The sequence below is a fragment of the Drosophila nasuta genome, chromosome 2R, assembly GCF_023558535.2.
Source record: "Drosophila nasuta strain 15112-1781.00 chromosome 2R, ASM2355853v1, whole genome shotgun sequence".
Taxonomy (NCBI): Eukaryota; Metazoa; Arthropoda; class Insecta; order Diptera; family Drosophilidae; genus Drosophila; species Drosophila nasuta.
The window spans coordinates 31,939,694-31,967,653 of NC_083456.1; the positions used below are offsets into that span (position 1 = coordinate 31,939,694).

At 42.3% G+C, this 27,960-nt stretch overlaps 7 protein-coding genes across 9 annotated transcripts in view; 3 read left to right on the plus strand and 4 right to left on the minus strand.

Annotated features, from left to right (window-relative positions):
- Positions 1 to 215: 215 nt before the first annotated feature.
- Positions 216 to 2,142, minus strand: LOC132785806 (DNA-directed RNA polymerase III subunit RPC3). Its single transcript, XM_060792083.1, has 5 exons — positions 1,764 to 2,142; positions 1,202 to 1,703; positions 692 to 1,147; positions 468 to 635; positions 216 to 412 (listed from the first exon to the last, which is right to left on the minus strand). The coding sequence occupies exons 1-5, from the start codon at positions 2,036 to 2,038 to the stop codon at positions 245 to 247; spliced, it is 1,569 nt and encodes a 522-aa protein (XP_060648066.1). The 5' UTR covers positions 2,039 to 2,142; the 3' UTR covers positions 216 to 244.
- A 516-nt stretch (positions 2,143 to 2,658) lies between these two features.
- On the plus strand, positions 2,659 to 4,090 carry LOC132785809 (F-box only protein 9). The gene is made up of 2 exons (XM_060792089.1): positions 2,659 to 3,338; positions 3,399 to 4,090. Exons 1-2 carry the CDS (start codon positions 2,659 to 2,661, stop codon positions 4,036 to 4,038), a joined length of 1,320 nt encoding a protein of 439 aa, XP_060648072.1. The 3' UTR covers positions 4,039 to 4,090.
- LOC132785807 (programmed cell death protein 2-like) lies at positions 4,071 to 6,226 on the minus strand. Its single transcript, XM_060792084.1, is given in 4 exon segments — positions 4,071 to 4,578; positions 4,634 to 5,682; positions 5,684 to 5,719; positions 6,026 to 6,226. Coding segments are annotated over 4 exon segments (1,449 nt in total). The 5' UTR covers positions 6,134 to 6,226; the 3' UTR covers positions 4,071 to 4,322.
- A 273-nt stretch (positions 6,227 to 6,499) lies between these two features.
- Positions 6,500 to 13,475, plus strand: LOC132785804 (synaptotagmin-14). The gene is given in 7 exon segments (XM_060792081.1): positions 6,500 to 7,103; positions 7,882 to 7,910; positions 7,912 to 8,044; positions 8,106 to 8,447; positions 8,521 to 8,744; positions 9,679 to 9,885; positions 9,946 to 13,475. Coding segments are annotated over 7 exon segments (1,938 nt in total). The 5' UTR covers positions 6,500 to 7,063; the 3' UTR covers positions 10,909 to 13,475.
- On the minus strand, positions 13,127 to 15,995 carry LOC132785803 (ATP-dependent RNA helicase SUV3 homolog, mitochondrial). The gene is made up of 6 exons (XM_060792079.1): positions 15,363 to 15,995; positions 14,805 to 15,308; positions 14,438 to 14,747; positions 14,249 to 14,383; positions 13,565 to 14,194; positions 13,127 to 13,505 (listed from the first exon to the last, which is right to left on the minus strand). Exons 1-6 carry the CDS (start codon positions 15,676 to 15,678, stop codon positions 13,127 to 13,129), a joined length of 2,274 nt encoding a protein of 757 aa, XP_060648062.1. The 5' UTR covers positions 15,679 to 15,995.
- A 261-nt stretch (positions 15,996 to 16,256) lies between these two features.
- LOC132785805 (methenyltetrahydrofolate synthase domain-containing protein) lies at positions 16,257 to 21,438 on the plus strand. The gene is made up of 6 exons (XM_060792082.1): positions 16,257 to 16,470; positions 18,318 to 18,488; positions 18,564 to 19,279; positions 19,350 to 19,421; positions 19,486 to 19,702; positions 19,764 to 21,438. Exons 1-6 carry the CDS (start codon positions 16,407 to 16,409, stop codon positions 20,132 to 20,134), a joined length of 1,611 nt encoding a protein of 536 aa, XP_060648065.1. The 5' UTR covers positions 16,257 to 16,406; the 3' UTR covers positions 20,135 to 21,438.
- Positions 21,365 to 27,960, minus strand: part of LOC132785808 (serine/threonine-protein kinase 32A) — a 32,285-nt gene continuing 25,689 nt past the window's right edge. For 2 of the 3 annotated variants that reach the window (XM_060792085.1, XM_060792086.1), the window contains exons 2-9: positions 26,507 to 26,961; positions 25,210 to 25,265; positions 24,971 to 25,136; positions 24,685 to 24,755; positions 24,493 to 24,619; positions 23,218 to 23,343; positions 22,908 to 23,089; positions 21,365 to 22,851 (exon numbers count right to left, since the gene is read on the minus strand). In XM_060792085.1, coding sequence (XP_060648068.1) covers positions 22,198 to 22,851; positions 22,908 to 23,089; positions 23,218 to 23,343; positions 24,493 to 24,619; positions 24,685 to 24,755; positions 24,971 to 25,136; positions 25,210 to 25,265; positions 26,507 to 26,561 — 1,437 coding nt within the window. In that variant the 5' untranslated portion in view covers positions 26,562 to 26,961 and the 3' untranslated portion in view covers positions 21,365 to 22,197. Of the gene's footprint in view, positions 22,852 to 22,907; positions 23,090 to 23,217; positions 23,344 to 24,492; positions 24,620 to 24,684; positions 24,756 to 24,970; positions 25,137 to 25,209; positions 25,266 to 25,694; positions 25,726 to 26,506; positions 26,962 to 27,960 lie in introns of those variants that run through there. The other variant, XM_060792087.1, reaches the window with a different exon arrangement.

Here is a 27,960-nt window from a genome sequence, read left to right on the forward strand (position 1 = left end):
TGCCAGACTGCTGAAAATTGAAATAGTGCACTGCAAAATAAGCTGATTGATGTGAGTGGGCAGCATGCATCACAAAAAAACTAAATGCTACGCTAAACATTTCCCACTGAGCTAAATGCCATGCAATATCGTAAGTACTTTTAATACGGGGATTTTGGACAAATGTCTTTATGTACTAAATAGGTACTAAATGTGTCGCAGCCTAAAAAAGCCAAGTTCACAACCAATTCAAAATACGTAACGTTTATTTAAATTTCTGAATGCCCGTTGGCAAAGTTGTGCAATGATGTTGATACATTTGTAATAGGAATATCGTGTCGTCCAGCGTAAGCTCAGCTTTCGATAAGGTTTTAATGCGATGCTTCACCTTATTGAGAATTTCACACTCAGGCGGCGTAAACGTTTCCACAATCTGCAAAAGAAAATATTCAACACATTTTATTTGTTTAGCTTATAACAATAACTACCTCTGCAATATAATCCTCTGATTCACCGCGTTCTTTCATAGTTTCCACAATGCTGTCAAGTCGTTGCGATTTCTCAATCAATCCCTTGTGTTCACTTTTCTCAAAATTCGAGCGTCTTATAATGTTGTATAGTGCTTTGTAGCAAACGTCCAGCAGCATTCTTACAGTCTGTAATAGAAATGAATTAATATATCGCTTCAATGTCAAAGTTATATTAACCTTACATCTTTCGTCTTTATCTGGAAGAGATAGAAAGCCTTGGCTGGTCCACTGCCTCCTCCGCCGGCCTTTTTTATAACCTTCACATGTATAAATTGCTCCTGGAACAGATTGTAAGCAAGAGATTTGGCCTCCTTTGCCGGTATCATAGCCTCCTTTTGCAAATCCTCTTGCTCAATGAACTTCTTGAACCGAATCACTCGAAAGATGCGCGCTGCCTTCGAGCCAAAGCGTTCGGTAATCACAGACTCGACGCAAGCAAAAGCCAAGGACTCAAATGAGCTCTCCATATCGACCACATATTGTCCACCGCCCATGTCGCCAACTTTTCGCAGAAAACCAAGTGAATCGTCCGTGATCAAGGCGATATATTGATCGAGATGCTTCAATAGGTCCAAATTATTTGATTTCCTCTCAATTGTCTGTTTGATTTCCACATAGGTAACTTGATTGGACACCCTCTATAAGAGAATCATATTTAAACTACAACAAATAAGAACTATTGAAGAACTCACCCTCTGCCAAGGATCTGTGGTATTGTACATTATATTCAGAATAAATCGAAAACATTCGGCCGCATTTTCACCCAGTTTTCGCTCAATGGCAATTTTCATAATGTCATCCCTGAACTCCTGATGGAATCTATCATAGTTCAAGTGCCACACCATGGCACCGTCTTGAGCATTTGAGAACGTGGACTCGCCTTTTTGAATCTTGGCCAGCAGCTGCAAATCAATGATGGGAGGCACAAAGAAATCGCACTCGTTGGTCAGGAATCTTGGTACCAAATCATCTCCCTCCTCACTCGTGATCAACTCGGGTGACTTAATGATATAATGATCCGCAATCATTTTAAGAAGTGTATTCTTATAGCTCTCGGCAGTTTCCGATTTATTTTCGCCATTGGACAAACATTTCAACAGAATACTTGTTGCTGTGTCAGAACCAGAATTCAGCAGCTCCTCTGCAATTGATGCTCCAACATTCCCATACTTCGACTGTACCAAATGTATATAGCTGAAATGAATTTTATAAAGATTACTTCCTAATTAACTGAATGCCACATGTCACTCTCACCGGGAATAGCGAAGCAAGCAGATTACGTCTTCCCGCCTTAAGGAGTACTCAGGAAGGTAGGCATTGCTTTTGGAGGGTTCAAAATTAACCAGCCGGAACTTAATCAGCACAGACAGCGCGAGTCCCACTTCCTTTCTCGAGAAATTGGTGCTGCTCACTATTTGAGACAACGTGCGCGTGGTCGCCGAGAAGAGGCAGTCGGCCACAGACTGCACCACCTTGCCAAAGCACTGTTCCAGTATGGCCGAGCACAAGTCCGCGTAGTCAGCAGACATGATTTACACAAATTTAACTGTTATCAATTATCATTTATCAATTAAAATTTGTTTGATTTTAGCAAAAACCAAAACACACATGTAAACAACCGGTAAATGCAATTCGCAGTGTGATTGCAGCTGGTTTCAAAAGCCCGAAAATTATACCAAATATACTAACTTCTTTAATAGCAGCATGGCAGCACTGTATTTATGTTATGGTATTAAAACGTAATTTATTAGAAACTTTCGTTGTGGTCGGTCACACGGCAATAGCTTTGGAAAGCTCGTTCTTTGAAGAAACAAAACTGTAAATAAACAGCGAAGTAAATAAACAGCGAGTTAAATTGCACATGCAACGCAAAGTAATTGACAAGTCAATGGGTAGCGAAGCGTGCGGCCGTGATCAACAACAATACGCACGTCCATTTATTATAGTGTCAGCGGCAGCAGCTGGAGCAGACGCCTTTCAATATTCCATGGATCTAGATCTAGATCTAGCAGAGCGAGCCACTTACTAGACAACTAATTCCCCCACTTGCAGGTTAGAAATTGCGTCAGCTAAGATAAAAATCCAATTACATACGCTTACAGTGACAAAACACAAATACTTTGTAGCCTTTCCTCGTAGCAATCACAATATGGGCGACACGGGCTCTTCAGCTGATTATCAAAACAGTGCGCTCGACGAGTTCCGCGTGAACTGGCAACGTGAGCTGCAAGTGCAAAATGAACCAACTCGTGAGCAGCCTAATGAAGTGGATGAGCAGCAGCAGTCGCCGCTGGGACTAAATGACATTGAGGCACAAGCGCGGGCTGAAAGCTTGTACCGCACTGCCGTGGACTTGGAGCAGAGGGGCAAAGTGTACGATGCTCTTGCTTATTACCGCAAAGCTACACAAATTGTACCTGATATCGAATTTCGATTTTATGAGCAGCAGAAGCTAAATTACGATGCTAACAAAAAGTATCACAACCTACCCAACGATTTTGGCAAGCAACTTGATTTGAATCACACGGATGCCAAGGAAGATATCGACGTCGATCTAATCGATGGTCTATATGACAAGTTCCAGCGCGACGTGGCTTGCGTTGACATCTATGGTGGCAAAATGTTGCTTAGTAGTCGTGATACAAGTGTCATTTCAACTAGTCACAACATGCACATCTCCGATCTTCCGCCCGAGATCATGATGAACATCCTGCGTTGGGTGGTATCCTCCCAGCTGGACATGCATTCGCTGGAGCAGTTCGCGGCTGTCTGCAAGGGCTGCTACATCTATGGACGCGACGAGGAGCTCTGGCGATTGGCTTGTAGCAAGTGAGTAGCTGTAACTACATGTCATAGAAATGAGTTTATAATATAACTTTGCTTTCCCAGGGTTTGGGGTCATAACGTAGGCACTTTGGAGGGTCTGGAGGATGGCTTGAGCTACGGCAGTTGGCGTGATATGTTCATAAGGCGGGAGAGAGTGTTGTTCAGCGGCTGCTACATCAGCAAGACAACCTACCTGCGCATGGGTGAGAACAGCTTCCAGGATCAGTTCTATCGCCCACTGCAGCTGGTTGAATACTATCGCTACATACGCTTTCTACCCGATGGCAAGGTGCTAATGATGACGAGTGCCGATGAGCCGGCTCAGGGAGTCAACAAGCTGAAGCAGGTGTACACTAGTCGTCCAGATGTGCTGCGTGGTCGCTATCGACTGTTCGGCAACATTGTGACCTTAATCCTGCAGAAGTCACAGTCGAGACCAGCATTCACGCAGCGACATCGTCGTGGCAGCATGATGCCCGGCGATGAGGAGGCTAACAACACACAGTATGTGATTGAGTTGCGCATTTTGAACAACTCGAAGCGACAGTTTGGACAGCTGGCGTGGACAAAGTACACGTTGGTGCAGCGTCGCAATAAGATCGAGAGCAGCTCGGAGTTTGATTTGACTGCTGCCAAGTATCCGCCACTTTGGTTCTCGCCAGTGAAGAGCTACCATCTGGATGCGGATGCTCCGTTGGCCTAGTACCCAAAACCTTGTAAATAAAACGAATTGCATAGCGTTTCTCTAATTAAAAGTGTTTCTTTTTTGTTAAGTTTTGTGAATTGGAAATAACGAGTCTTTAGCAACTATGCAGTATCGATTAATCGGCGCATTTGCTGTCTAAAAGCGTACAACGTTCTTAATAACTAGAGCCATAAAATCATCCTAGGACAAGTGAGAAAGCTTAGCTTTTCATTTTCTAAGTGAATGCAAATTTGCGTTTTCAAATATTCTATGTTATATAGTATACATACTATACATTTAGCTTATGTTTCGGACTGGACAACAACGTGCTCGTAGCGCATCTGATCGGGCGTATCCCAGCAGCTCTTGAGGCAAGTGAAAACCAGGACATTGCCGTACTCGATGGGCGCATTGCAGGAGTTCTGTTGAAAGCGCAGCTTGGGTATCAACGTGGGCAGCAACTGCACCTCGCAGATGGTTTCGCCCTTGCAGTTCTGGCACTTGGGCAGCGGCTCAGCGAGCGGCGCCACCAGCAGCGGATTCGCATCTCGAGAGTATCTAAAGAATGTCATCAATCAACATTTTTCTATATACAAATCAATCGATTCCTCACCTTAGTAGTTGTCCTGGATTCTGCTGTATGGTTGTAATAAAGTTGTGGAACACAACATCACCATGGGCGGGCAACGCCTTCTCATATGCCTCCTGCTCGTCGCTAGCATCGCCGCCGCCCACAGCAGCTCCCGATGCGGCAGCCACAGGCGAACGCGCTGGATTCTCATCCTGCAGCTTGTACTCCTGATACAGATCACGTATGTGATCCATGGACAGCAGGCCTCCATAGTTCTCGTACTCCTCCTGCTTGCCACTTGGCTCCACATCCACCGCTATGTAAATTGACTTAAGTGTGAGGTCCTTGATCTGGGAGAGCGGTCCCAGAGTCGCCGGCAATGAGGTATGCTTGAGTAGTGCAATTAGATCGCGTTCCGGCTTCTTTGGTGTATCGACTAGCACCACATCCGTCTCGGGTCCCTCGATCTCAGCGCAAATAGTTGCTGTGGCTCCCGCTCCAGCACCAGCTCCATCTGCACTTGCTGTGGCCACAACAGCAGCTGCACAATTGGCATTTGGATCTTCGGCCGAATTCTCGGGCGAATTCATATCGATTTGACCGAAGCCACAGGCCAAATCATTCTCCACAGAGGTACTTTCATCATCATCATCCTCCTCGGCCACTTTGCCCGCCGCATCGCCATCGCAATCCTCCTCCGTATTGACGTACTGCAGCACATTGGGCCGCAGGTTGCCATTTCGTTCGTTCTGCTCATCATCCGCCGTCAGATCCATGGCCTCGTCCATGGCGATCTCTGGCTCTCCCCAACTACCCCAATCATCGGCGCCACTGCACCAATTGATCTTCTGGGGAGCACTTGACTTGTTCTTCTTCTTGGTTTGCTTATTAGGCAACTTGGGCGATTGCTGCTCAGTGATGACATCGAACTGATTGTCCAGATGCTGGGTGCGCACACAGACCCAGCTCTTCTGGTTGGGCGAGCAGGCTGGACTCAAGCAGGCAAACACATAGAGATTGCGATGGAACTGCGAACGGTCCAGGGGTGCATACATCTGGACGATCAAGGGACGCACCATGCCGCAGAGGGGGACAGGCGGGCACTGTGACTTCATGTCGCGGCCAATTCTATTGGTAAAAAATCAATTTTAATTATGTGTGTCTCTCTTATGTCTTCCCACACACACACACAGGCCTGCAAAAACGCCCGTGTGCATGTGTGTGTGCAGTTGTGAGCGATATTTGCATACATGTGACACTTCGCAAGGATATGCATGTATATTATTTGAACAATCTGAGAGAGAGAGACTAAAGTGATTATTGAAATATAGAAATCACTAATAACCAATCGTTATATGTATATCAATAAATTACTGTCACTGCCACACAAAAATCACAACTCTGCTCATCACTCGCACTTGCACTTGTACTTACAGGAGTTCCACCTATTTTATTTGTGCAGCTATTAAGGAATGCAGCCTGTTTAGCTGTAATTTCCTCATCCTCGTAGCCTAGGTACACCGTCGATTTATTCTTTGCCATTTTTGCATGTTTTATTTTACAAAAATCGTCCGTAAAATTGGGCAAACAGAATTGTTCTCCCCACGCCACCGCGATTTGTGCTGCAGCGTTTCACACCTATCGATATAGCGATAGTCACAATAATCGATAAGGCGAGTCACGCGTACATCGATAAATAAAACGAACTAAATTCGCGTTGGATTCATAACGGTTTTTGTGCACCGAAGCTGCAATAAAAATGCAAATTTAACAAACTCAAAAGATTAATTACTAATCAAGAGTTTAACTTGAATTTAAATATAAATTGCAGCGATAAAGCAACAGTTGTTTTGACACTGCAACTGTCAAAAGTCAAGCTTTTCACGAACACTCACTGCGAATACACACACATAAGATGTGGGGGAAAGCTTTTGTATCCTTTCAGAATATTATATTTGCTACCGTTCAAGTGGAATACAGTACAACAAATTGCTCGATTAGCTAGTGTAATTTTATTTTAAAATCAACTATAGAACGTGCCGCACCATCTCGAGAGTTGCTGGAAAATGTTTATAGAGTGACGGACGCGTCGGTTGCAGAAAAAGTGAAACTATAAATTTTTTGTGAATTTGCAATGGTATTATAAATAAGAAATAAGTGCAAGTGACAGTTACTAAAATAAATAATTGGTTATCTTTAAGCAATTCGTATTTAGTTGCAATCCATCATAAAAATATTGCAGTGCTCGGTCAACAAAATATTCATTGTGCTGCGAAAAATCGATTGATTTAAACCGTGGTACAACGCTCAGAGTGCTCAGTGCTCAGAGCTGTCATCTCTCATGAGAGCTTTTCCACTCTAGTTCAATAAATATCGAATACGACGATTTTTACATAAACAGCATTAGCAAGGATTGTGACCACAACTGAAGGAAATTGGGAAAAACCCCCAAAAAGTCACGCATGAACCAACATGATTGTCACATCTGGTGTGGATAGCACTGCTTCGTTAGGTACGTTCTTTCATTAAATGATATCCTCAATGTCCAATGTCACAGTCACAGAGTCTCACTTAATTCGTTGTTTACCTGGGCCGAAGAAGTGGTGTGGTGGGGTAGGTCTCAAGTGCGCAGTTCGCTTCAAACGTTGAGTGTGTGTGTGTGATTGTGCATATGTTGGGTGTTTATACCCGCTAATGATGGGGAGGAAGAGAATGATAAATGAGTGTAAAGCAGAAACAGTCATCGTCAAGTGGTAGCAACTGTGCTAAGAGTAAATTAAGTAAACAGAAGGAAATTACTTCTTTTTGACAGGCGATATTACAAAAATTGCTTAGTCAAATTAAATACATTATATTTTAAGTAATATATATTAGCCTAGGTAGTTATATGACTAATCCAATATTTACTGCTCGAATTGGGGAAAACCCTGAATACTCAGAATATGAAATACAATATTTTTATGTGGTTTCCCAGTTCATTAAATATTTATGTCTATATCGTTATTACAATTATGTATCATATAGTTCACATCTAAGCCTTTACCTCTTATATTGCATATAATTACACCTGCTCTTAAGAATGTTTTAACTATAGTAAGAGTTCTTAACATTAAACTTCAAATTAAAAAAATTTAAAAACTGCACCACTTCCAGTTACCTAGTATCTGGCAGTCGAGTACACTCGCTTATAACTTTCATACGTATTATTTACATTTGTATTAAAGGTCTTCCTTATTTGCTTACACCATAATAAAAAAGAACACATGTGCCTATTGTTTCGTTAATTGCAGGCACAGTTGAGGTTACAACTCTCTTGGGTGTCTTTTTTTGGCGTGCTTGTGCTCCTCCTGCTGCTTTTCCTGTACATCAGTCGCAGATGTTGTTTTCATCATCGCCATGGCATCAATTGCTGTGACGAACGCCACTTGGCAGCCAAATGCGTGCAAAAGATCAGTAAGTAACTTGAACTTTCTTCAGACCATGCAAATATTAAGTATACGACTATTGTGCACAGCACGAAAGCGACGCTATGAGAACACCAGCTCCGATTCCGAGGAAGATATGCTGCGTCGCCTGCGCTGGCATCAGCAGAACAACAATCTGCTGCCCAATGGCAAGTTTGTGGGCTACGGCATGGGCATCGATCAAATGAACCCGTTGACGGGTCACTCCTTCAATTATCATCATCAGGCGGACCTGCAAAGGGTCGTCACGGTGACACGTGACCCCTTGGCAATTGCCGAAAGGGGCAAGGTCGGCATACCATCGTCGCACAGCGAGTGCAGCTCCAACGATTCCATTGAGGCGTCTGTCGACAGTCACACGGGCATTCTGACTGGGGAAAGGGAGACTCGAGGTATGAATAATTGATTGAGTTGTCCATTCGATTCGAGTTGATTCATATTCATGCCTTTCAACTACAATTACAGCTATTCCTTCATCAAGGAGCTCGTACAGCAAACCGCATTCACAGTCACATTCACAGTCCCAGCGTTACCAACAGCATAAGGTCGACGTGCTGCCCCAAAAGGTCGACAAGGATAGGGATAGCGTGGTCGTGGTGCCAATTACAACGTTTAGTAGTACCAATAATAATAACAACAACAACAGCACTACAAATAATAATAATAATAACAACAACAACAACGATGATGTAAGCACATGACGAATTGACATATCCATTATATGTACCTGATAGAGAAAGTACTTTACAAGTTATTCCAAATGACAGGGGGAATTGTCCCATAAAGTGTTTAGCTATATTCCTGATTAGCATTTACTGCTTATCGTACTTCTGTCTGTGTAACACTTATATCTAATTAACCATGTAAGGTAGAGTTATCAAATTGGATGATCGCACCCCAAACTGTGGTATTTTAGTAATAGTCTGAATGATTCCTGTAAATGTGTACTCAAGAAGGTAGAAGCAAGTTCCAAGATATTGCCAATAAGTGTGACACAAAAGTAATCTTACTCTTCCATCATTAGGATTATATTGGTAATCAACTGTATCAAATATTTATTACCGCTGTATTGCCTTAGAGTAATATTCTAAACAAGTCCTAAGATGTTTATATAGAAGTACTTTACAAGTTATTCCAAATGACAGGGGAAATTGTCCCATAAAGTGTTTAGCTATATTCCTGATTAGCTTTCACTGCTTATCGTATGTCTCTTCATGTAACACTTATATCTTATTAACTATGTAAGGTAGAGTTATCAAATTGGATGACCGCACCACAAACTGTGGTATTTAGTAATAGTCTGAATGATTCCTGTATATGTGTACTCAAAAAGGTAGAAGGAAGTTTCAAGATAGTGCCAATAAGTGTGGCACAGAAGTAATCATACTCTTCCATCATCAGGATTATACAAATATTGATAATAAACTGTCCGCTGTATTGCCTTTGAGTAATATTCTGAATAAGTCCTAATATGTTTATATTACCTTCTAGTAATATTCTGAATAAGTCATCAGATGTTCATACTCCTAAATAGAGTAGCTAGTACCTGAAGGTCGAGCACACTCGACCGAAACTTTCTCACTTTGTTACCCATTTAATATTGACACTTGTCTATCCCTTTAGGAGCCTCTTTTCGACACGAGTGACTTGCGGTCCATCAAGTCGGATGACATTATAGAGACAACCGACTCAAAGATTGCCCCGCCGCGTGGCCCCATCGAGCTGGAGATGTCCTTGTTGTACGATGCGCCCATGCGCAAGATGACGGTGCATGTGATGCAGGCGCGCTGTCTGCCACCTCTGGGCAATGGCCAGCAGACGCACACCCAGGTGAGTCACCACTGCTATTTCATCACACAGAAGTGACTTAATTAAATGGCTTAATTACAGGTGCGCATGCTGATGCTGCCGAACAAGAAGCAGAAGCACAAGACCAAGATAAGGAGTGGTGAGAATCCACAGTACATGGAGAGCTTTCTGCTGCATCGTGTCAATCCCGAGGATGTCAACAACATGGGCCTGCGAGTGCGTCTCTATGGCTGCGAGCGACTGCGCAAGGAACGCCTCATAGGCGAGGCGTATGTGAGCTTTGCCACCGTCGACCTGGAGCTAGAGACTAATCTGTGGCTGCCTTTGGAGCCGCGCAATACATCATCGCTGCTTGGATCCACGAGCGACCTTCTTAGCTTGGCCAGATCGGACAGTGCTGGTTCGACGTCCTCCATGCAACACGGCGGCGTCTCGGAGCTGCTCCTGGGACTGAGCTACAATGGAGTCACGGGTCGCTTGAGCGTGGAGATTATCAAGGGCAGCCAGTTCCGCAGTCTGACGCTGAACAAGGCGCCCGACACGTATGTGAAACTGTGCATGGTCAGCAGCATTGGGCAGGAAATATCGCGAGCCAAAACGTCCATTCGTCGGGGTCCCAATCCGCTGTTCAAGGAGACGTTTGCGTTCCAAGTGGCGCTGTTCCAGCTCAACGATGTGACGCTCATGATCTCCGTGTATGCGAAGCGGCACATGAAGAAGAACGAGATGGTTGGCTGGTTTAGCTTGGGATTGAACTCGTCGGGACCGGAGGAGTGTGCGCATTGGACAGATGTTTGTGAGTTGCCCAAGGGCGAGATTCTGGCACGGTGGCATGTGCTTGTGGATTCCTGATTCGAGCAGTTGGGACAGTCCTCGGGACGCAGCAGCAAGGCGCTCAAGAAACTGAGCTTTGCTGCGTTCAAGGACAAGTCCAAGGATAAAACGACTCAGAAGGAGTCGGAGTCGCCGGATGGCGTTCAATTCGCTGCAGACAATGCGGTTGCAGTCGACATTGAGCCGGGATTGGAACTAGATTTTGTCTAGATTTGAGATATGGTCGCCTTAAGACCTTTTGATTGGTTTTTTTTAAATGGAACACCGACAACAAAAAAAACTCGGAAGGTGTTCCAGCACCCCAAGGACTACATATTGTACTTTTTGGATAATCTGGAAACTATTTAACCAGATTTGAGCCCATTAACTTGGCTCGACAAATCTTTGTAATTTGGAAAACACAAAAATTAACTTAAATTTGGCAAAGCATTTTTTGATAAAATGTGCAAACACAAAAAAAAAAGAAAAAGAAAAATACAATTAACAATTAAACTAGTATTATTAAACTTTTATACGCAACTGAAAAATGCAAAATGCAAAACGCATGTAACTTATTACTCAAGTTTGAACTTTATAATTGTTTGTGATAAAGCATATGATAATGGTTAGAGATCGAAGAGCGACAACAGGTCGTATGAATGATGATGATGTTAGATAAAGAAAGAGTATACGTATGTTGACATACATTTTTGTATTTAATATTTTCTCTGCAACTCGAACAAGAAACTCAACAAATATTTAACCGCAAAGGTTTTGACGGTCCGAAAAACGCGCGGACTAGCACTTTTTATTACTACCATAAATAAGAATTTCCAAATTGAAAAACCAAATAATTATTAGCATTGTTAACCGAGTATTGATCAAAACATTTGAATTGTATGAGATTGCGAGTACAATTAACAAACATCTGGAATTCTTACCTCTCTCAAACCAAATGTTAATCGTACTTATTTAATTACCTATCTCAGTGCTCGCATATCTCGAATATATTCGAATGTTTTGGCAAAACTAAGCGCAAAAATGAATAGCAACAAACAAACAAAGAAGCAACAATTGTAGCCAACGCATACATACAAACAAACATATACATATACATAGAGGAAATTCTAGAAATTTTTACCTAGAAAATCATCGCGCATTGTTCCAGTTTTTATATGAATACAACAAATATACCTATACTCTAGGATTCAAATTAAATACGCACAAAAATCGAAGGTACAACAGGAGTAGGAGGCAACAGAAAGCAGAAGGCAGATAGATAAGAGCGTTTATAATGTTTATAAAGATATTGGAAATCCAGCACCATTTATTCGATATTTCAAGAGGGTTGCTCGGAGAACTATTTAAGAGACACAACATTTAATGTTGCAAATGTTAGCAAACAAACAAATTTAAGTACTTAATTACCAAAAAAGAAGAGAGTAAACTACCTATTGAAGGGATAGAGGAGGATAGAAGGACGAGGGCGAGGGGAGCGCATTTACCTTGAATATAAAATGAAACAAAATATTGTAGGCTAAACTAATTATACGGAGAACCATGGAAAGCTTTAATAAATGTTGGTACTTAATTGATTTTTACTTAATTGTCGAACGTCGTCTTAATCGAGCAAGTATTACAAAACTTATGTATCTACCAAAATGATAAGGAAAAGGCAGAAGAAGAAGAATCTTAAATAAATAGTTTAAATATTTTATTACATATATTTAATATTATTATATAAATACATATATATTTGTATCTTTTGAAAATCTCTATGTTTTCGATGTCCAATATTTTATAATCACAATTCACAAATGAATCTGTGTTCGTTGTTACTGAACTTTGCGATATATAAAGTTAATCTAAAATTTAATTTTGGACGCGATTAATGAGAGTTGTAGTCGAAGTCAGAAAAAGAGTAAAAAAAAAGTAGAGGAGGAGGAGCTGGAGTAGGAACAACAGATGAGGATTAACCGATTTGGTAAAAAGAAAAGCAAAACGCACTTAAGAAACTTGTCAAGTCATTTTTTGTATAACATATTATTATTCTATAAGCTTCTATGTGTGCATCTAACTTTAACCAAAGAAACACAACACACGAGAAATGTAAAGAGTCTTGCAAATAAATGTTGCAAGTTTATTTGCAGTGTACTTTGGCCTCTATGTAGAAAACTCCCTCCATTAAACAAAACTGAATGAAGTGATTGGATTTTCCTGGAATAGATTACAAATTTCTACTTTTCAATTTAAAGCAATTAAATTGTCATTGTTGATTATTAAAATAATAATTTTAATATTACATAATTGTGACTTACAAATAAAATGATAACATTAACAACGGCTACGTAGAGCTTATGGCTCCATGTTACGCTAACTATACACATACACATCTCTATCTCTATCTCTCTGTTGATCAATCAATTCCCCCAATCTATCTAATCCTAGTCTACTTTCTGCGCTTGCGACGCGCCGTCTTCTTCGTGCTCTCATCATCGTCACTGTCTGCACTATAATCCTGAGAATCTTTGGGCCCCGTTGCTTGAGCATCCCACTCTTTGCGCAGCTCGCTGAGCATGCCCGGAGTCAGAAGACCTTGAGCCAGAAGTCGCTCTGTAAGGCGACCACGCGATGAGCTGGGAAGACGAGGCTCCTTCACAGACGTTACACGACGTGTATTGTAAGTGGGCACATCGCTATCCTGGCCAGCTTCTGTGTTTTTGAGCAGACGAGTTATTTGAAATACGCCTTGCTGGATGATCTCATCGAGCTCCTTTTGAGCATCACGCACTCGGGCAGCCTCAGGGAAAATATCCATAAACCGATAGCTGTCAACAAAGCATAATGTGAGTAAGTGGCGTACAACAAAGAGTCTATCCTCTCTCACCTGAGCCACAAGTACAAGTCCATCACATCGAAGACTGCCTCCAGATGAACCAGATCAAGGATTGTTTTGGGCAGCTTCAGCGGCAGGTTGCAGTTCCTTTTGATAAAATCAAAGGTGATGGGTTCGTTGCGACTGTATTGACGCGCTATCTTCAGGAACATGGAGCACACGAAAGGCATCTTGCGGTTGATAGGTGCACAGCAGAACACATAGCGGGCACGCAGTGGCAGTGGCACGTGCTGTATCATCTCGGCCAGGAACTTGAAGTCCTCAATGTTGCACATGAAATACAACGAATCGTCCACAGTGCACAGATTGACAAAGATGTCCATGAGGTTGCTCAGTGACGAGTTTGGCAGATGGTAAGCATACAATTCTATTTGGTCAGCGGTGGGATGTAAGCCTGCCTGCTTTAGAGGCTCTGGTGTTTGGCTGAGCAAGCGTCGAAGCGTCACCAGATCTTCAGACTTAAAGGCAGTCACATAGCCGTGTTCCCACTGCGTTTTAAAGCGCCCAGCACGTCCAGCGATTTGCAGAGCTGATGATATGGAAATCGTATCGATTTCACGCTCGCCTTTCTCATTCATTGTGGGCTTGACCAGCGAGTAGAAAATGATGCGACGAATACTCCTGAAATTACTTGTTGTAATCAAGTGTACAGTTTTAATATTTCATTCCACTCACAGATTGAGGCCCATGCCAATGGCATCAGTCGCCACCATCACTTTGCAGCTGTTCTCGGGATCATTGAACTTCGCGGCTTGCGCCAGCTTCGTACCTGGAGGCAAACCTCCATAAATGACAGCTACTTCCTTCCCCCTAAAATAAGAGTTGGTTAAGTTACTGAATATAACATTGAATTCCAAAAATTACCTTGCTTCAATCTCTCTCGAAACCGTATAAATATCATGTTTACTGAAGCAAACAATGCAGTCTCCCGGCATCACATTGTCCAGTGATCCCAGAGCAGAGTCCTCCACTGTCAGCTCAGTTAGACGATCATAGCGATGCACCTCAACAGTTTCGCCAGTGGTTTCACATATCTTTTGCAGCAACCCCAAAGCGCCTGCCTCGCCACAAACATGCACTTCATCGGCAATTAGTCCGAGGAAAGCGCGCGTCCAAGCCCAACCCCGCTGTGGGTCTCTTATCTGTTGTATCTCATCGATGACAGCCACCTCATCTAGTTAAGCAAACAGTATTTAGTACACAGCAATCTTGAGTAGCAATCTCTACTTACAGGGCGTGTTCACTGAAGTCATTTCAACGGTGCATGCCACATGATTGGCTGGCGAGTTCTCGCTAATGCCAAACTTTCGCTCTTCGCCCGTGACCAGATCACAGGGTGTGCCACGCTCATTGGCCTTGTTGTACACCTCGGTGGCCAGTAGCTTGAGCGGTCCACAATAGACACCAGACTTCGCACTCAAATACCTTTCCATGGCATGATAAGTCTTGCCCGAGTTTGTAGGTCCTGAGTGGAAAACGATTTTGCGGGTAATGGCGCGTGCATTGCTGTACCAATTGGCGGGTTGCCGCAAGTCGGATATCTTCTTCAGGTCATCCATGCAGTCGAGATGGGGGAACACAGTCTTGGCATGACGCAGAAAGTAAGGAAAGATGTCGTCTATGTGACCCGCACCTTGCATAATGTCGCTGAAAATGATGTGCACATCAACAGGCAGATTCTCTGCCTCAATGCAGTAGCGTCGAAAGGATCCGAACGCTTGTTGCTGCAAGTAGGCTGTAGATAGATTGTATTAGATGCGATTTTGGTATAACTATTTCATTTACTTACAATCCAAACCATTCTCCGAACATAGTGCTTTGATTTCTCGTTTTTGGGCGAATTTGTTGAGTATCTTCAGCAGTTCGGATTTTTCCAGTTTGCCCACCAGCTCGGAGCCCACATCCTCGTCGTCAGCATTGGCCTGCACCTGGACCGGCTTAAACAAGGCGGAAACATTTGTTTCATGTTTGCGATTACGAGAAAATTGAGCAGGAACAACACGCAAGTTGCGTTTATCACAACTGAGGCCAGTGCCGAGCCTCAAACGCACTGCGCAGAGCAGACGCCTGCCAGTGGAAATTGCATAATGTCGCGAGTTTTGCATCGAGCGTTAACCGGTCGAATTTTAATTGATAAAATTCAAATAATACACTTCTTGAGCGGTCTACCGCTCCACGTTGTGAAGAGAAACAGCTGTGACATAACGGTCTGTACGCTGTTCACAATATCGTTTTGTTTATACCAGAGCTGTGTAGTGTTGTAAAACAATCTGGAAATAGAAACTTTGAATTTTAATAGATGGCGCCAAAGAAATGTTATTTATTGTCTGAAATTAATTTTCCAATATTTGTACTCAATTTATTAAAGTCTTTAACAACAATGGTCTATCAAAAACATGGCGAATTGAATTAAACTGCTTGTCGTTGACTTTACTGTCAAACTCCATTTATCTGATACTGCATTGAGTTTCTCATTAGCTAGCAACACGTCTTTGTGCTAGTGTCACAAATTATTTTTACTTTTTTTTCGTTTTTTATTCTTCTGCAATTAATTTTGTGCTCACATTAATTTTTTTCGGTTTTCCTAAAAACGTGAAAGAAAAAATATATCGTCTGGTGACAGTGTGTCTCGCGAATTGTAGACAGACCGTCGATAGGCAACGCGTTATCGATATACTCCAATTTCATCGGGTGAGAAACGTGGTTTGTTGGAAGCAGCCGGAGAAGGTAGACGTTGCTCTGTTAAATAAATTTGTGAAAAAAAAGAAATTGTTACAAAAAAGAGAATTAAACAGAACAGTTTAAAGAACACAATTTATATAAACGAAATACGATGGAAAATCAAAGCAACGCAGCACCCGTTGCCGCTGCCGCCGCCGCGGAGGTATCATCGACAAGTAAGTTTTCGGGGTGGAGTGTGGAAGATAGGGATTTTCTGTTTTGTGAGCAAATAAATTGCATGCATACATACATTTATATGTGTAAACGCGTATGTATTTAACTATTATCCGGGCTTGATCTGTTGGTTTTGCAAAATAAATGTGCAGAATATTGCACTTTCCCTCGCCCACGAAAAATTTGGATCAAGGGCAAAAGGCACATCGTTCATGCTCTTTTCGCTTTTTTTTTTTTTTTTTTTGTAAGTACGGCCATTTTTTTGTAGAGTAGTGACATCCAAAGTTGTCAAATTGCCGCCATATTTCTTTCCCTTTTTTTGCTGATTGATTCTTGCGGTAAATAAGAGTTGACATCGTCGTCTATGAGTCTGCGAATTTTGCCATTAGAAATGGTGAAAAACGAAGAGAACTTCGAAGTACAGCGCAGAAAGAACAACAAATTACAAATGTGTATATTATACACATGCATATACATTGTACATACATATGTACGTATGTGTTAATGTGTGAGCGCCTATTCTGTATGTCGGCAATTCCAATTTCGTGTTTCTCCTATTAATTACGTCATCGGGCGCGCATTTTTATGCTTTAAATGCTAAAAGTGCTGCAATTACTAAGTTGAACTTCCAAATTGTGTGTGTGGTGTGAATCATTTCGACTGCTCTTGGCCCATTTGAATGTGTTTTTTCTCTGTCATAGCACTGTTGAACTATCTAACTACATATATAAATACATTCAAACGCGCTCCTGCAAAAGCAACAACACATCAAAGCTCATACAAATATACATACATACGTATGTACATTTGCAGATACATATGTACATACATATTAATTGAAAAATTCGCGCGTCTTGCTTGATGCGCTCATCGCTGAGAAATGCTGTGCATGTGTGTGTGTGAGTGAGTGATGAAGAATAAGCGACCTAACGTGTGTGTGTGCGCGGCGCAGCGTTGCCAACTTATTGGTCATACGTCAATATCGATATTTTTAATGTTTTGCCTATTTGATATTTAAACACGCACACTTTGTAGCCGCCTTGCTGTACAATTATAATTACTGTCATCATTTTAAAATATGCATTGTACAACTGTTTATTATTTATGTAGTTCTATAAATATACAAATTGTTTTAGTTCGCTCGGACAGGTGGCAACCCCAGTGAATATTTTCTATGCAGATTTTCTATGGCCATCCGGTGTTTTTTTAGTGTGTCCGTGTTTGTTTAGTTCGTTTGTTGCACAAGTGTGCGAATGTGTGTGTGCTTGCGTACACACACAGTACAGTACCTTTTTGGTTGGGCGTGAAAACCGGTTTATCAGTCAGTAGAAAATATATTTTGTCCGACATGAACCTGGCGTGATAACATGCATGCGTTAATCATGGGTCAGAGATAAGAACGACAAGCAACTGACTGCGACTGCTGACAAATCAAACTTAATTTGTTGCCGGTAATGCGAGATCTTGTGTACTCTCTGTATCACACTCTCTCCTCATGTAACAAACTGCTAACCCCGCTCAGTAGTTTTGCGCTCTCTCGCGCTCTCTTTGGCAGCTGCCGCCGCCGCCGCATTTGTTTGTGTTTATTTTTAGCCCCTCATACGCCATCCATGATGAACAACGATAGCAGCAATACAGCTATATATTTACATACACAATTATATGCATGTGTGTTTGGAATGTACTATAAAATAAAACCTGTGGCCAGCCGAATAATTAAATGCTAAATTAATGGAGCAAAGCTTTTCAAGTTTTTATTATCAAAAAGAACATGTTACGTCTCGTTATTATTAATGTCAACAAATTGCAAATGTTATGCTAACAATACCAACGTTAACTTTTATAACAGCTCAGCCTGCGGAGCCGACAAAGCGTTCGTTGCGAGTGCAGACCTGGAAGAAGATCCAGGAGGGTAAAGTTGGCCTTGGCTTCAATGGCATCTTTAACCGCATCCCTGCATTCGTTGATGCTGACAAGGCTGCTGCATTGCTCATTCAGGAGGAGGAGTTCAAGAAAGCACGTAAGTAAATTAATTGCCTGTACTATGTTATCAATTTCTTTATTGGATTCTCTCCTTGCTTACATTTCTATACAGAGCACATCAAAGTGACCATCGATAGGGCTTTGCACGATTTTAAAGAACAGGCATTGCTGGCCAATAAATCGGTCTATTTGCCCAGCACTCGCGACTCGTCGGCCCTCTTCCTCAAGGTCGAAGTGCCTGAGGATGCCACCGATGAGCAGAAGAAGGAATCGCTGCGCGTCCAGGATATACAGAAGTTCCGCTCGGAAATTGGTCTGGACAGCAAATTGAAGCTTGATTTGGTGGTCATTGGCTCGGTGGTCGTTTCACGTGATGGCTATCGCATTGGACGCGGCAATGGCTTTGCCGATCTGGACATTGGATTGCTCATTGAGCTGGGCGTGATTACGCCACAAACAGCCATTGTGACAATCGTACATGATGTGCAGGTGGTGGACACACTGCCCGTCAATCTGTTCCAGAAATACGATTCCCCTGTGGACATCATTGTCACACCCACTGAGGTGATTCGCGTGGCGAAGCGTTTGCCACGTCCCAGTGGCGTGTTCTGGGAACTGCTGTCCGAGCGTCGCTTGAAGATCTTGCCCGTGCTGCAGCAGCTGAAGGAGCAGCTTGAGAAATCGGGCAAGACCATTGCCCTGAAGGAGGAGGATACCGATGTTGAGCAGCATCAGAACAGTAGACGCCGTCGTGGACACTTGCGTCGTCGCTTCCAACGAGGAAACCCAGGACGCACCACCTCACAGACTGACAACGAACAACAAGGCGTATGTTTACAAATATTTGCTATATAAATGCATTCTTTGCTCACTCTGAATTTCTTTTGTCTTCCAACAGCAGGAGAATGCGCAGAAACGTGCTCCACGCCGCAAAGGTCGTTTTGTCAACCGCCGCAGACGCACAAACAAGGTTAGATGGAGTGTGCGATAACTCCACAAAAGTCTTTACTCACTTATCTTGTTTTACATTGCAGTCTGAAGGCGATCAGTCTGGTGTCGAGGTTGGTGCTAAGAGTGAAGATCGTAAATTCGATGAGGCCGGTGCGGGCGAGCGTCGCCCCAAGCGGAAGAATCTGCCGCGTCGTGACTTCTGTGTTAAATTGTCAAATCTGACACGCGACATTCGCGTTAAGGATCTGAAAACAGAGCTGCGTAAACGCGAATGTAATCCATTGGCGATTTCATGGAAGGGTGCGTGTCAAGCGATTGCACATAGAAATTTGCTTTACTTATATTTCGTTTTTGGTTGCAGGTCACTTTGGAAAGTGTTACTTGCACTTTGGCAATCGCAATGGCGGTCCAAGCACCCAGGAGGACGTGGACAAGGTGCTTAAGTCGCTGAACGATCTCTCGCTGACAATCACCACCGGCGGTGGAGAGTCAGCACCGGCAGCTGGTGCCGAGGAGCCGCCAGCAGAGAACGCCAATGCGCCAGTGCAAACGAAAACCATAAATCTGAGTGTGGAGCTGCTGAAGAATAGAAAGAAGGCTGATGGCAATGTCACTGGCGGCGAGGAGGGCGGCAATGCTAATACAACCAGCCCAGTTAACGGAGCAGCGGCTGCCGGCGGAGAAGGTGGAGCCGCCTCACGTATCGAGTCTGTGGACACCACCACAGTATAGTATGATCAAGTCAGTAGCGCTGCCACAAAAAGGCCCCGGCGGATGTCCGCTGCCAGCGCCACGTGTGGAGTTCAACGAAAAAGAGTAACATTTTGTTTAGAACAAACCGAAAAGTAACACAAGCAAACAAACAAACAAAACAAACCGAAGTGAGCTCCAAAAAACACACACACACATACACAAAAAACACATACAAACTCATACACACACATTTATACTTTACAGCTTGTAGTTTCTTCTCATTCAATCTTATTTCTTTTTTTAACAAACAAAAACAAGCGACAGGAACTATTAGATTTTCGCAACAACAACAAACGTGAATAACTGACGCTTTTTCTTAACAATTGCATTTGTTTTTTGCCTTCAAGAAAAACAATACAGACAACTAAAACTAAAAAAAAACGAAAACAAAAATAGATTTCATTAAAGTTTTAATGAATGAAACATATATTAATGAAATACTCGTTCTACTCGTTCATCTTCAAGTGGATCATCATTTCAAAACTTAATTAATAATTCTTCTATACTTTCTCTTTAGCTTGTCCTTTCTGTCTGTGGCAAGTTATATAAATACAAATATATATATATATATATATATATATATTTTACGATTTTCTAAACATTTTCCCCCTCCATTTTTGCCTCCACCCGGCCACACGCTGAGCGTGTGTTCGTGCGTCCCTCTCCGTCCCCGAGAACAGTTGAGCTGCTATCGTTGGGATGGGCGGAGGATGGACACGTGCAACACGCGGCGTGCGACGTGTGGTGGCATGGGCTTTTGTGTAAGAAATGTTGATATTCGTAAATTATTAATAACCCACAAAAGCCACAAAACACAAAAAATTTCAAAAAGAAAAAAAAAATTCGTGGATAAAAGAAATTGAATTAACAAACGAAAAACAAAAACTATTAACATGTTGCATTTTTGCTGAATGAAAGAAAAGGAAAACAAACAAAACAAAAAAAACACGGGAAATGAAAAACAATAAAACATGATAATTGAAATATTTGGTTAGTGTTTTCCCCTCAACATTAAACACGAAACACAAGAACAACAACACACACTTAATACCAATACCAATACATCAAATACAATTACCAATTACCCATTATAATTATTATATATATTTTAACAACATACAAAGAAAAGAACAACAAATTTGTGAACAAGAACAGCAATTTATACACACACAAAACCAGATTAATTATTTACTCTTTTTTATACAAAGAAAAAGCATTAAAAAAAACTTATGTGAAACATGAATGAAATATAACTTGAAATAAAAACTTCAAAAAAATCGAAATTCAACGCTTTTATTATTTGCAAATTGAATTGATTAATTGACAAAACGAATTGTTATTGGGGAAATTATCTTTTATTTTGATTTCTCAGCTAACATCTAAAAAAGGTACATGTATAAAGAATACTCGTACATATGTTTTTATGTATACTATATATACAGTTTGGAAAAGTTATAAAATAATATTTATACATATCATCGGTGTATATATATAAAGGTGCAATTCAGCGTGTTTTCATTTTAATGTTGTTGTGGTGTGTCATACGAAGCCTCGAAAAATATTTGATTTATCCTTGTTGAAGGTTGCGGTAGCTCTCTCAGATTGTTATCAAACCGAATATCCTTGCAGAGTTGGATGAAAAGAAGAATCTGCAGTTGTGAACATTGAAATAGCAGTACGTTTAATATTTAACCGGGTTTTTGCTTGTTTCTTATATCATTATATCATCATTAATAGAAAGGAATAAGCAAAAAAGAACTGTTATGTAGTTTTGTTTCTGTCGCACTGCTATTTCAGTGTTCACAGCTGTACATATTGAATGGTGTATTAAACTGAACTATCAAATTGAATCTACAGAATATGATCTCTGATCTGCAAGGGTATTAATTCTTCGACATGCCGAAGCTAGCATTTTCTATTGTATACTTCTTTTGTAGTTCTGCCTTTCGGGTGAGGTGAGACTGTGAAACCTGTGGCAATGGCAAATTGCGCTCTATTTGTGCGATTCGAAATATGAATTTGGATATTTTTGGGGTTTCGCTTTATTCACGGATCGTGCTCGTCGCCTTGCAGCAGAATCTTCGAGGCGTGGGCGTGACTGCTTGCGATTGCATTTGTGTCTGCGGGGAAGGTGTGCGATCTATAAATTCAATACTATCACTATCTCTTGCTTGCTGTTGCTGTTGTTGTTGATGTGTTGTGCCCCTAATGCAGGGCGTGGGCGTTGGCGTAGGCGTCGGAGTGGGCGTTGGCGTGGATGAGGGCGTGACAGCGCTGACTAGCGATGTTGAGGGCTTCTCCTGAATGGGCGCCAGACTGTTCACTATGGAATTGGCCATGGCCAGCTCAAGTTCACGCTGCCAGTCGCTCTCCTTTTGCTCCATGGCCTTGCGCTTCAGCTCCTTGAAGCGATTGTAGACGATGAACTCCTTGATGAGCGTCGTCTCTGGATCGCTGTCCCGCTGCGCTGAACGCTGCTTGGCCAGGCGCTTTTTCTTCTTGTGCAGCGGTCGCGTCTCGACGATCATCTCCTCCAGCTCGAGGCAGGGATCACAGTTGAGATGATCCTCGGGTGGCTTGAAGAGCGGCTTCGTCTGCTTCTCCAGCACCACTTGAAAGTCTGTGGGACGCAACAGCGGTGTCTGATGCAGCTCCTGCTGTGAGCTAATCCTGGCGCCAGGATGCACACAGAGTAGCTGTTAGAAAAGAGGAGAGTTATAAATACTGTTATCGTATTTAAGGGAACACTCACCTTCTGCAGCAGATCGATAAAGTTGTGACTCCAATAGTGAGGATAGTGCACAGAGGTGTTTAGCACGTTCTTGATCTCGACCAGCGGAGTGTGCGAGTGGAGCACAAATGGCCGGTTGTTGGACCTCATCTCGTAGGCCACAACGCCGAGGGACCACCAATCCACTGGATAGCTATAACCCGCTGCAAATGAACATCAAAATGATGACCGGATGCAGTCAATTAACTTTGTTGCAGCTGCAGTAATTCAATTTGCGACTCAACTGCTCCCACACATTTGCCCTGTCCGTGTTTACAATTTGCCAACTTACCAACTTCTTCCAGAGCGCACATAAACACTTCTGGCGCCATGTACGGCTTCGTGCCCGACATGCTGCAGGCGAGCGAGTCCTTCTGCAACCTCGTTGCAATATTAAAATCAGTCAAATGAGCGTGTCCTGAAATTAAGCGCACGTAATTGGTTTCCAATTACCCATCAACCCATATGCACCACTCTCTATGTGTCTCTGTGTGTGTGTGTTTGGGTGTGTAGTTATGGTTGAGTGTGTAAGTGTTTGTATATCTATTATTTCCGATACCCTGCGAAGCATCAGAAATGTGCCAGAGATAAGAGTCTGTTGACTATCCGAAGTGGAAGCTTACTTATATTAATATATCAACTTTATATACTGCAAATTTCTTAAAGAGTGCACTACAAATTAAGAAGTTATTGAAAAAGTATATTTCATGTTTACTCTCCTAACATTTCCTCTTTCTACAGCGCATTTAAAAGTCGACTACTTCAGGTATTCTCTTCAGGTTTTTTCTTCGTATGCCTTTAATTGAATTTCTGCGTTACCTTTGATTGTATTCTGTTTCGCAAATATCAAACTTTTATGCGTTTTATACGCATGCATCGTTAATTAACTCGCATTTTTTATACATTTTCATTTTCTTTGACGTAGCAATTAATAATGGCAAGCGATTGTCGCAATCTCCCCGGGGCTTCTACTCTTAAAGTCAAAAAGAATCATATTTCACAGGAATTTATTGAGCACAGTCTTTAAAAGCAAGAAAAGTATATTTAAATTGTGATTGACTCGTCAGGTATATATTCGCAATACCGTAAAGTACACAATACACTCCGAGACTGACAGCTAGACAGATGTGTGTAATACTGTTATATTTGCTTATCAAGCTTTGCGGTCGGACAAGGCAGTAAAATATTGAGGGGCCTAAAAGTATGCAACAATTTTTGCCATTGCCCGCAAATGTTTTCATGTATGGGAGAGTGTGTGTGTGTGTTTATGTGAGGCAGCGAGGCAGGCAAAAATGACAGGTGGCAGGCCTTTTGGGGGCTGGGCCCCATCCATGTATGAATATGAATAATTTGAGTATGCTTCGCAGTATTCACAGTATTCACTTGGGCCGCCGCCAAGGAAAAAGTTTCACCTACTTTGTGCGACTTGGACGGGGAAATCGATAAATTTTTGAACATGCTCTGGATATGTTATAATGAATTATGGACGCATATTTGGCAACTTGACTGCGAGCTGGCCAAGTGAGTGTGAGTAAGAGTGTGTTTGAGTGTGTGTAAAGATACTCACCGGTATCATCCAGTAGAATGTTATCTGGCTTGATGTCCCTGTGGATCACACGCTGTGTTTGAAGGTACTCCAGGGCACTGCCCAGCTCGCACACTAATAAGGCCACACTCTGCTCCGAGAATTCCACCTGCAGGTGAGGGATGAGGGAAGAGTTAAAGCTCTGCAAGTTAAGTAGTTATCCAGCAGACTCACCCGATTCTGTAAATGGTATCTTAAATCACCGCCCGTCAACAGGTCGCACACCATGAATAAATCCTCCTCATCTGCGTGGGAAGAGGAGAAGGGAGAGAGAAAAAGATAAAAGTAGAATTGAAAGATGCTGACAAGAGAACAAGCTGGCATCAAAAGAAATGCACATAGTTAATTTGCATTTTGATTGCCAATCAGCAACGTTGGCTTCCACACACACACACACATGTCCAGGTATTTGCATATGTATAAATGTATAAGTGTACGTGTGTTTGTTCGGGGCACTTACCCTGAAACGAGAACCATAAATTGACGAGAAATGGATGCTCCAACGAGGAGAGCAACTCCACCTCCTTGATCACACCGCCCAAGGCGCCTCGCGACTCGCAAACGGAGCGACTCACATATTTCATGGCATACAAAGTGCCGCTGTCGCGCTTCTGTACAATGCACACCTGTAAGCACAAGCCACAAGGATAACACTTGAGGGAGGAAGAGGAGGAGGAGGATATGTGTCACATTACTCACCTTGCCAAAGCTGCCCTTGCCAATGGCTCGGAGTATTTGAAAGTGATCAAAATTGACTGCAAAGAGAAGAGAAAGTGAAGCAGAGATTAGTTCCTCACCAGCTGAGCTGATTTAACTGGCAGCTGCTTGGCAGCGTTTTCCTCTTCTGCCTCATCATCAACCTCAGCTGTTCTTGCCGCCAGGGAGAGATGAAGAAAGGCGGCAAGGCGTCGAGCTGGAGCAACTGGAGTTGGGGAAAGCTGTGCCTGGCCAGCACCTTGAACTTCTCGATGTCCACAAAGCTGAGTCGCAGCACGCGCAGCTTTCCAGAGCAGCTCTCGAGCAGCAGCTGAAAGTGCTGCGTACTCAGCGGCAACTGGAGGAAGTTCAGCTCAATGCTGGTCAAGTGACGTCGCCACAGATGACGCAACAGCGACTGACACTGCAGCTCGCTGCACTGCAGCATGGCCAGCTGATCGGGCAGTCCCAAAAAAGACAACACTTGCAGCAGGCACAGCTCATCCAGCTGCTCCATTTCGGGTTTTCTTAGTTGCTTCAAATGCTTAGCCAAATGTTGCTTTGTTTTGCTCCCTTATATCGAACAAGTCCGGAGTTAAGGAAACACTTGACCACCTTCTCTGTAGATGCGATTCGCAGTGCCACAACGATCTGGTCTACCAACCAGGATACTGCTGGCTTTTGCCAAAAATGCATCCATACTGTACGACTAAGAACGAAGATACTAGACGTGGAAAACTATCGATGGCACTATCGGGACTATCGATGGTTGGCCACTATCCACACGCTCTCGATAGCGGCGCGCACTCTCGATAGTGGTCGATATTTTTTCTAATATCTTTGTATACCCGCAACCTCCGTAGAGTCGGAGAGGGTCTTCAGCAAAGCGGGACAAATCATTTCAAATAGGCGTACAAAATTATTGGTTGAAATAAATATATAAATAGCTGTTAAGGTACACCTAAAAATTAAAAAATCATTCTATTCAAATAATTATTTTCAGATAAAGATGTGAAAACTAATTTTATACTCTCATATTTTAAATAAATATGGATTACTTTCTTTTACTGCACTATCGACAACTATCGACGATAGATTTTCCTTGCTATCGTCGATAGTCGATAGTTTATGGAAACTATCAAGCACTATCGATGGCGCAGACTATCGATAGTTCTCCACCTCTAGAAGATACGCTCCACCGATACACCTACGGACCTCCACTGGTCTATGCTTTGCCCCTAGCAGGGGCAGCTGGTCCTACATAAACCTAACCTTATATCGAATTTATCTGTGCACTCACCGTCATCATCCTGGAGCAGACTTGTGTCGGATCTGCTCGACGAGTTGGCGCCCATTTTGTAGCTACATTAATGTGCCGCCTTGCGGGCGCTTTTATTGGCTATTTGCTGCTGCTTCTTCCTCTTCGTTGTTGTTGTTGTTGTTGGTTTGTCGTATCCGTTTCCTGCCTGTCTGTCTGTGTATCTCTCTCTCTCTTACTCTCTCTGTCTCTCGCTCTACTTGCTGGCGCTGCTTGTGGCAATTTGATTGAATTCAATTGATTTGCTGTCGTGTTCTGTGCCCCGCATTGAGCACTCGCTTGATTGACGCTTCTCTCTCCCTCTTTCTCTCTCTCCTGCTTCCCTCGACTAGCTTTGGCAGCTTCTGTTTTTCTCCTCGTTGTGGTTGTTGTTGTTGTTATTGTTGTTGTCTGGGATGCTGCTGCTGCTGTTGTTATGATAACTCATTGTGAAGCACCTGAAAGAGCCACAAAACAAGTTCAGATCATAAAGTGAGAGCTGCCGATAATTGTGAATGACTTTTGCATAGATTTACTCTAAGTCGACAACTTAAGCCGGCTTTCCTCCTGCTCGAATACACATCACACACACACACACGCACCTTTATTTTTCACTCATAGCTCTCCTTTGGCATTAACTACTACTTAACTTAGCTAACTTAGCTATCGCAATGAACCTGCGCTTTATCGTAATAGACTTCAATTATTTTCCTATTCCATTTAATTAGTCCCATTTTCCATGTTTGGCTCTTTATTTGGGTTCTCTCACTAAACTGTTAAGCATTACATAGGTAATAAAGATATTACAACATAATTTTAAATGGGAAACTTAATGATTACAACCGCTACCCATAGGATAGGAGGGTAATACTGTAGTTTTCTTAGTTGTTTTATATTTTAATCAAGATTAAATGGTTGGGGAAAATTAATAACATACAACTATTGGCAATTGGATACAATTTAATTTGGAAGAATCTTTTCTTTATTTTAAGATACTTTTCTAGCTAGGAAAAGTGATTAACAAATTTCCTTATACGTTTTTTTAGGTTAAAGAAATTTAAGATCAAGGCAAGGCAGAGCTTCCCCATCAACAATACTGAAAGAATAAACATCAATACTGTAAATGAATTGTTAGGAAATACTGTGAACGCTCTTCCTCTGACTGACTAATATTTTTTTTAGAATTGTTTTACATACAGATGTCTTCATTGTACTTAATTCTACTTGTTAAATCATTGTTCCTAGATGCGGAACATTTTTGACATGCGAAAAAACTATAAAGTTCGCAAGTTCCACAAATTTTAGTGTGACCGTTGCTAGCATTCTTTTTGTGCCTACATTTGGCACGGAAATGTTTAAAAAACCACAACAAATTCACGACCACACCACATTCGCCTATTAAATAAATGCAATTGTTCCGATTATGTTATGTTATCGCTAATGATAGCGAATACTGT

Bases quoted from the DNA above. Each gene is read 5' to 3' on its own strand.
- LOC132785806 (XM_060792083.1), bottom strand. From the start codon at position 2,038: ATGTCTGCTGACTACGCGGACTTGTGCTCGGCCATACTGGAACAGTGC. The intron at 1,704-1,763 runs GTGAGAGTGACA...AATTCATTTCAG, and splicing joins TGCTTGCTTCGCTATTCCCG to CTATATACATTTGGTACAGT. The intron at 636-691 runs GTAAGGTTAATA...TTTCTATTACAG, and splicing joins TCCAGATAAAGACGAAAGAT to ACTGTAAGAATGCTGCTGGA.
- LOC132785809 (XM_060792089.1), top strand. From the start codon at position 2,659: ATGGGCGACACGGGCTCTTCAGCTGATTATCAAAACAGTGCGCTCGAC. The intron at 3,339-3,398 runs GTGAGTAGCTGT...TTGCTTTCCCAG, and splicing joins TGGCGATTGGCTTGTAGCAA to GGTTTGGGGTCATAACGTAG.
- LOC132785803 (XM_060792079.1), bottom strand. From the start codon at position 15,678: ATGCAAAACTCGCGACATTATGCAATTTCCACTGGCAGGCGTCTGCTC. The intron at 15,309-15,362 runs GTAAGTAAATGA...ATCTATCTACAG, and splicing joins TTCGGAGAATGGTTTGGATT to CCTACTTGCAGCAACAAGCG. The intron at 14,195-14,248 runs GTGAGTGGAATG...AAGTAATTTCAG, and splicing joins ATTGGCATGGGCCTCAATCT to GAGTATTCGTCGCATCATTT.
- LOC132785805 (XM_060792082.1), top strand. From the start codon at position 16,407: ATGGAAAATCAAAGCAACGCAGCACCCGTTGCCGCTGCCGCCGCCGCG. The intron at 19,422-19,485 runs GTTAGATGGAGT...TTTACATTGCAG, and splicing joins GCCGCAGACGCACAAACAAG to TCTGAAGGCGATCAGTCTGG. The intron at 19,703-19,763 runs GTGCGTGTCAAG...TTTTGGTTGCAG, and splicing joins ATTGGCGATTTCATGGAAGG to GTCACTTTGGAAAGTGTTAC.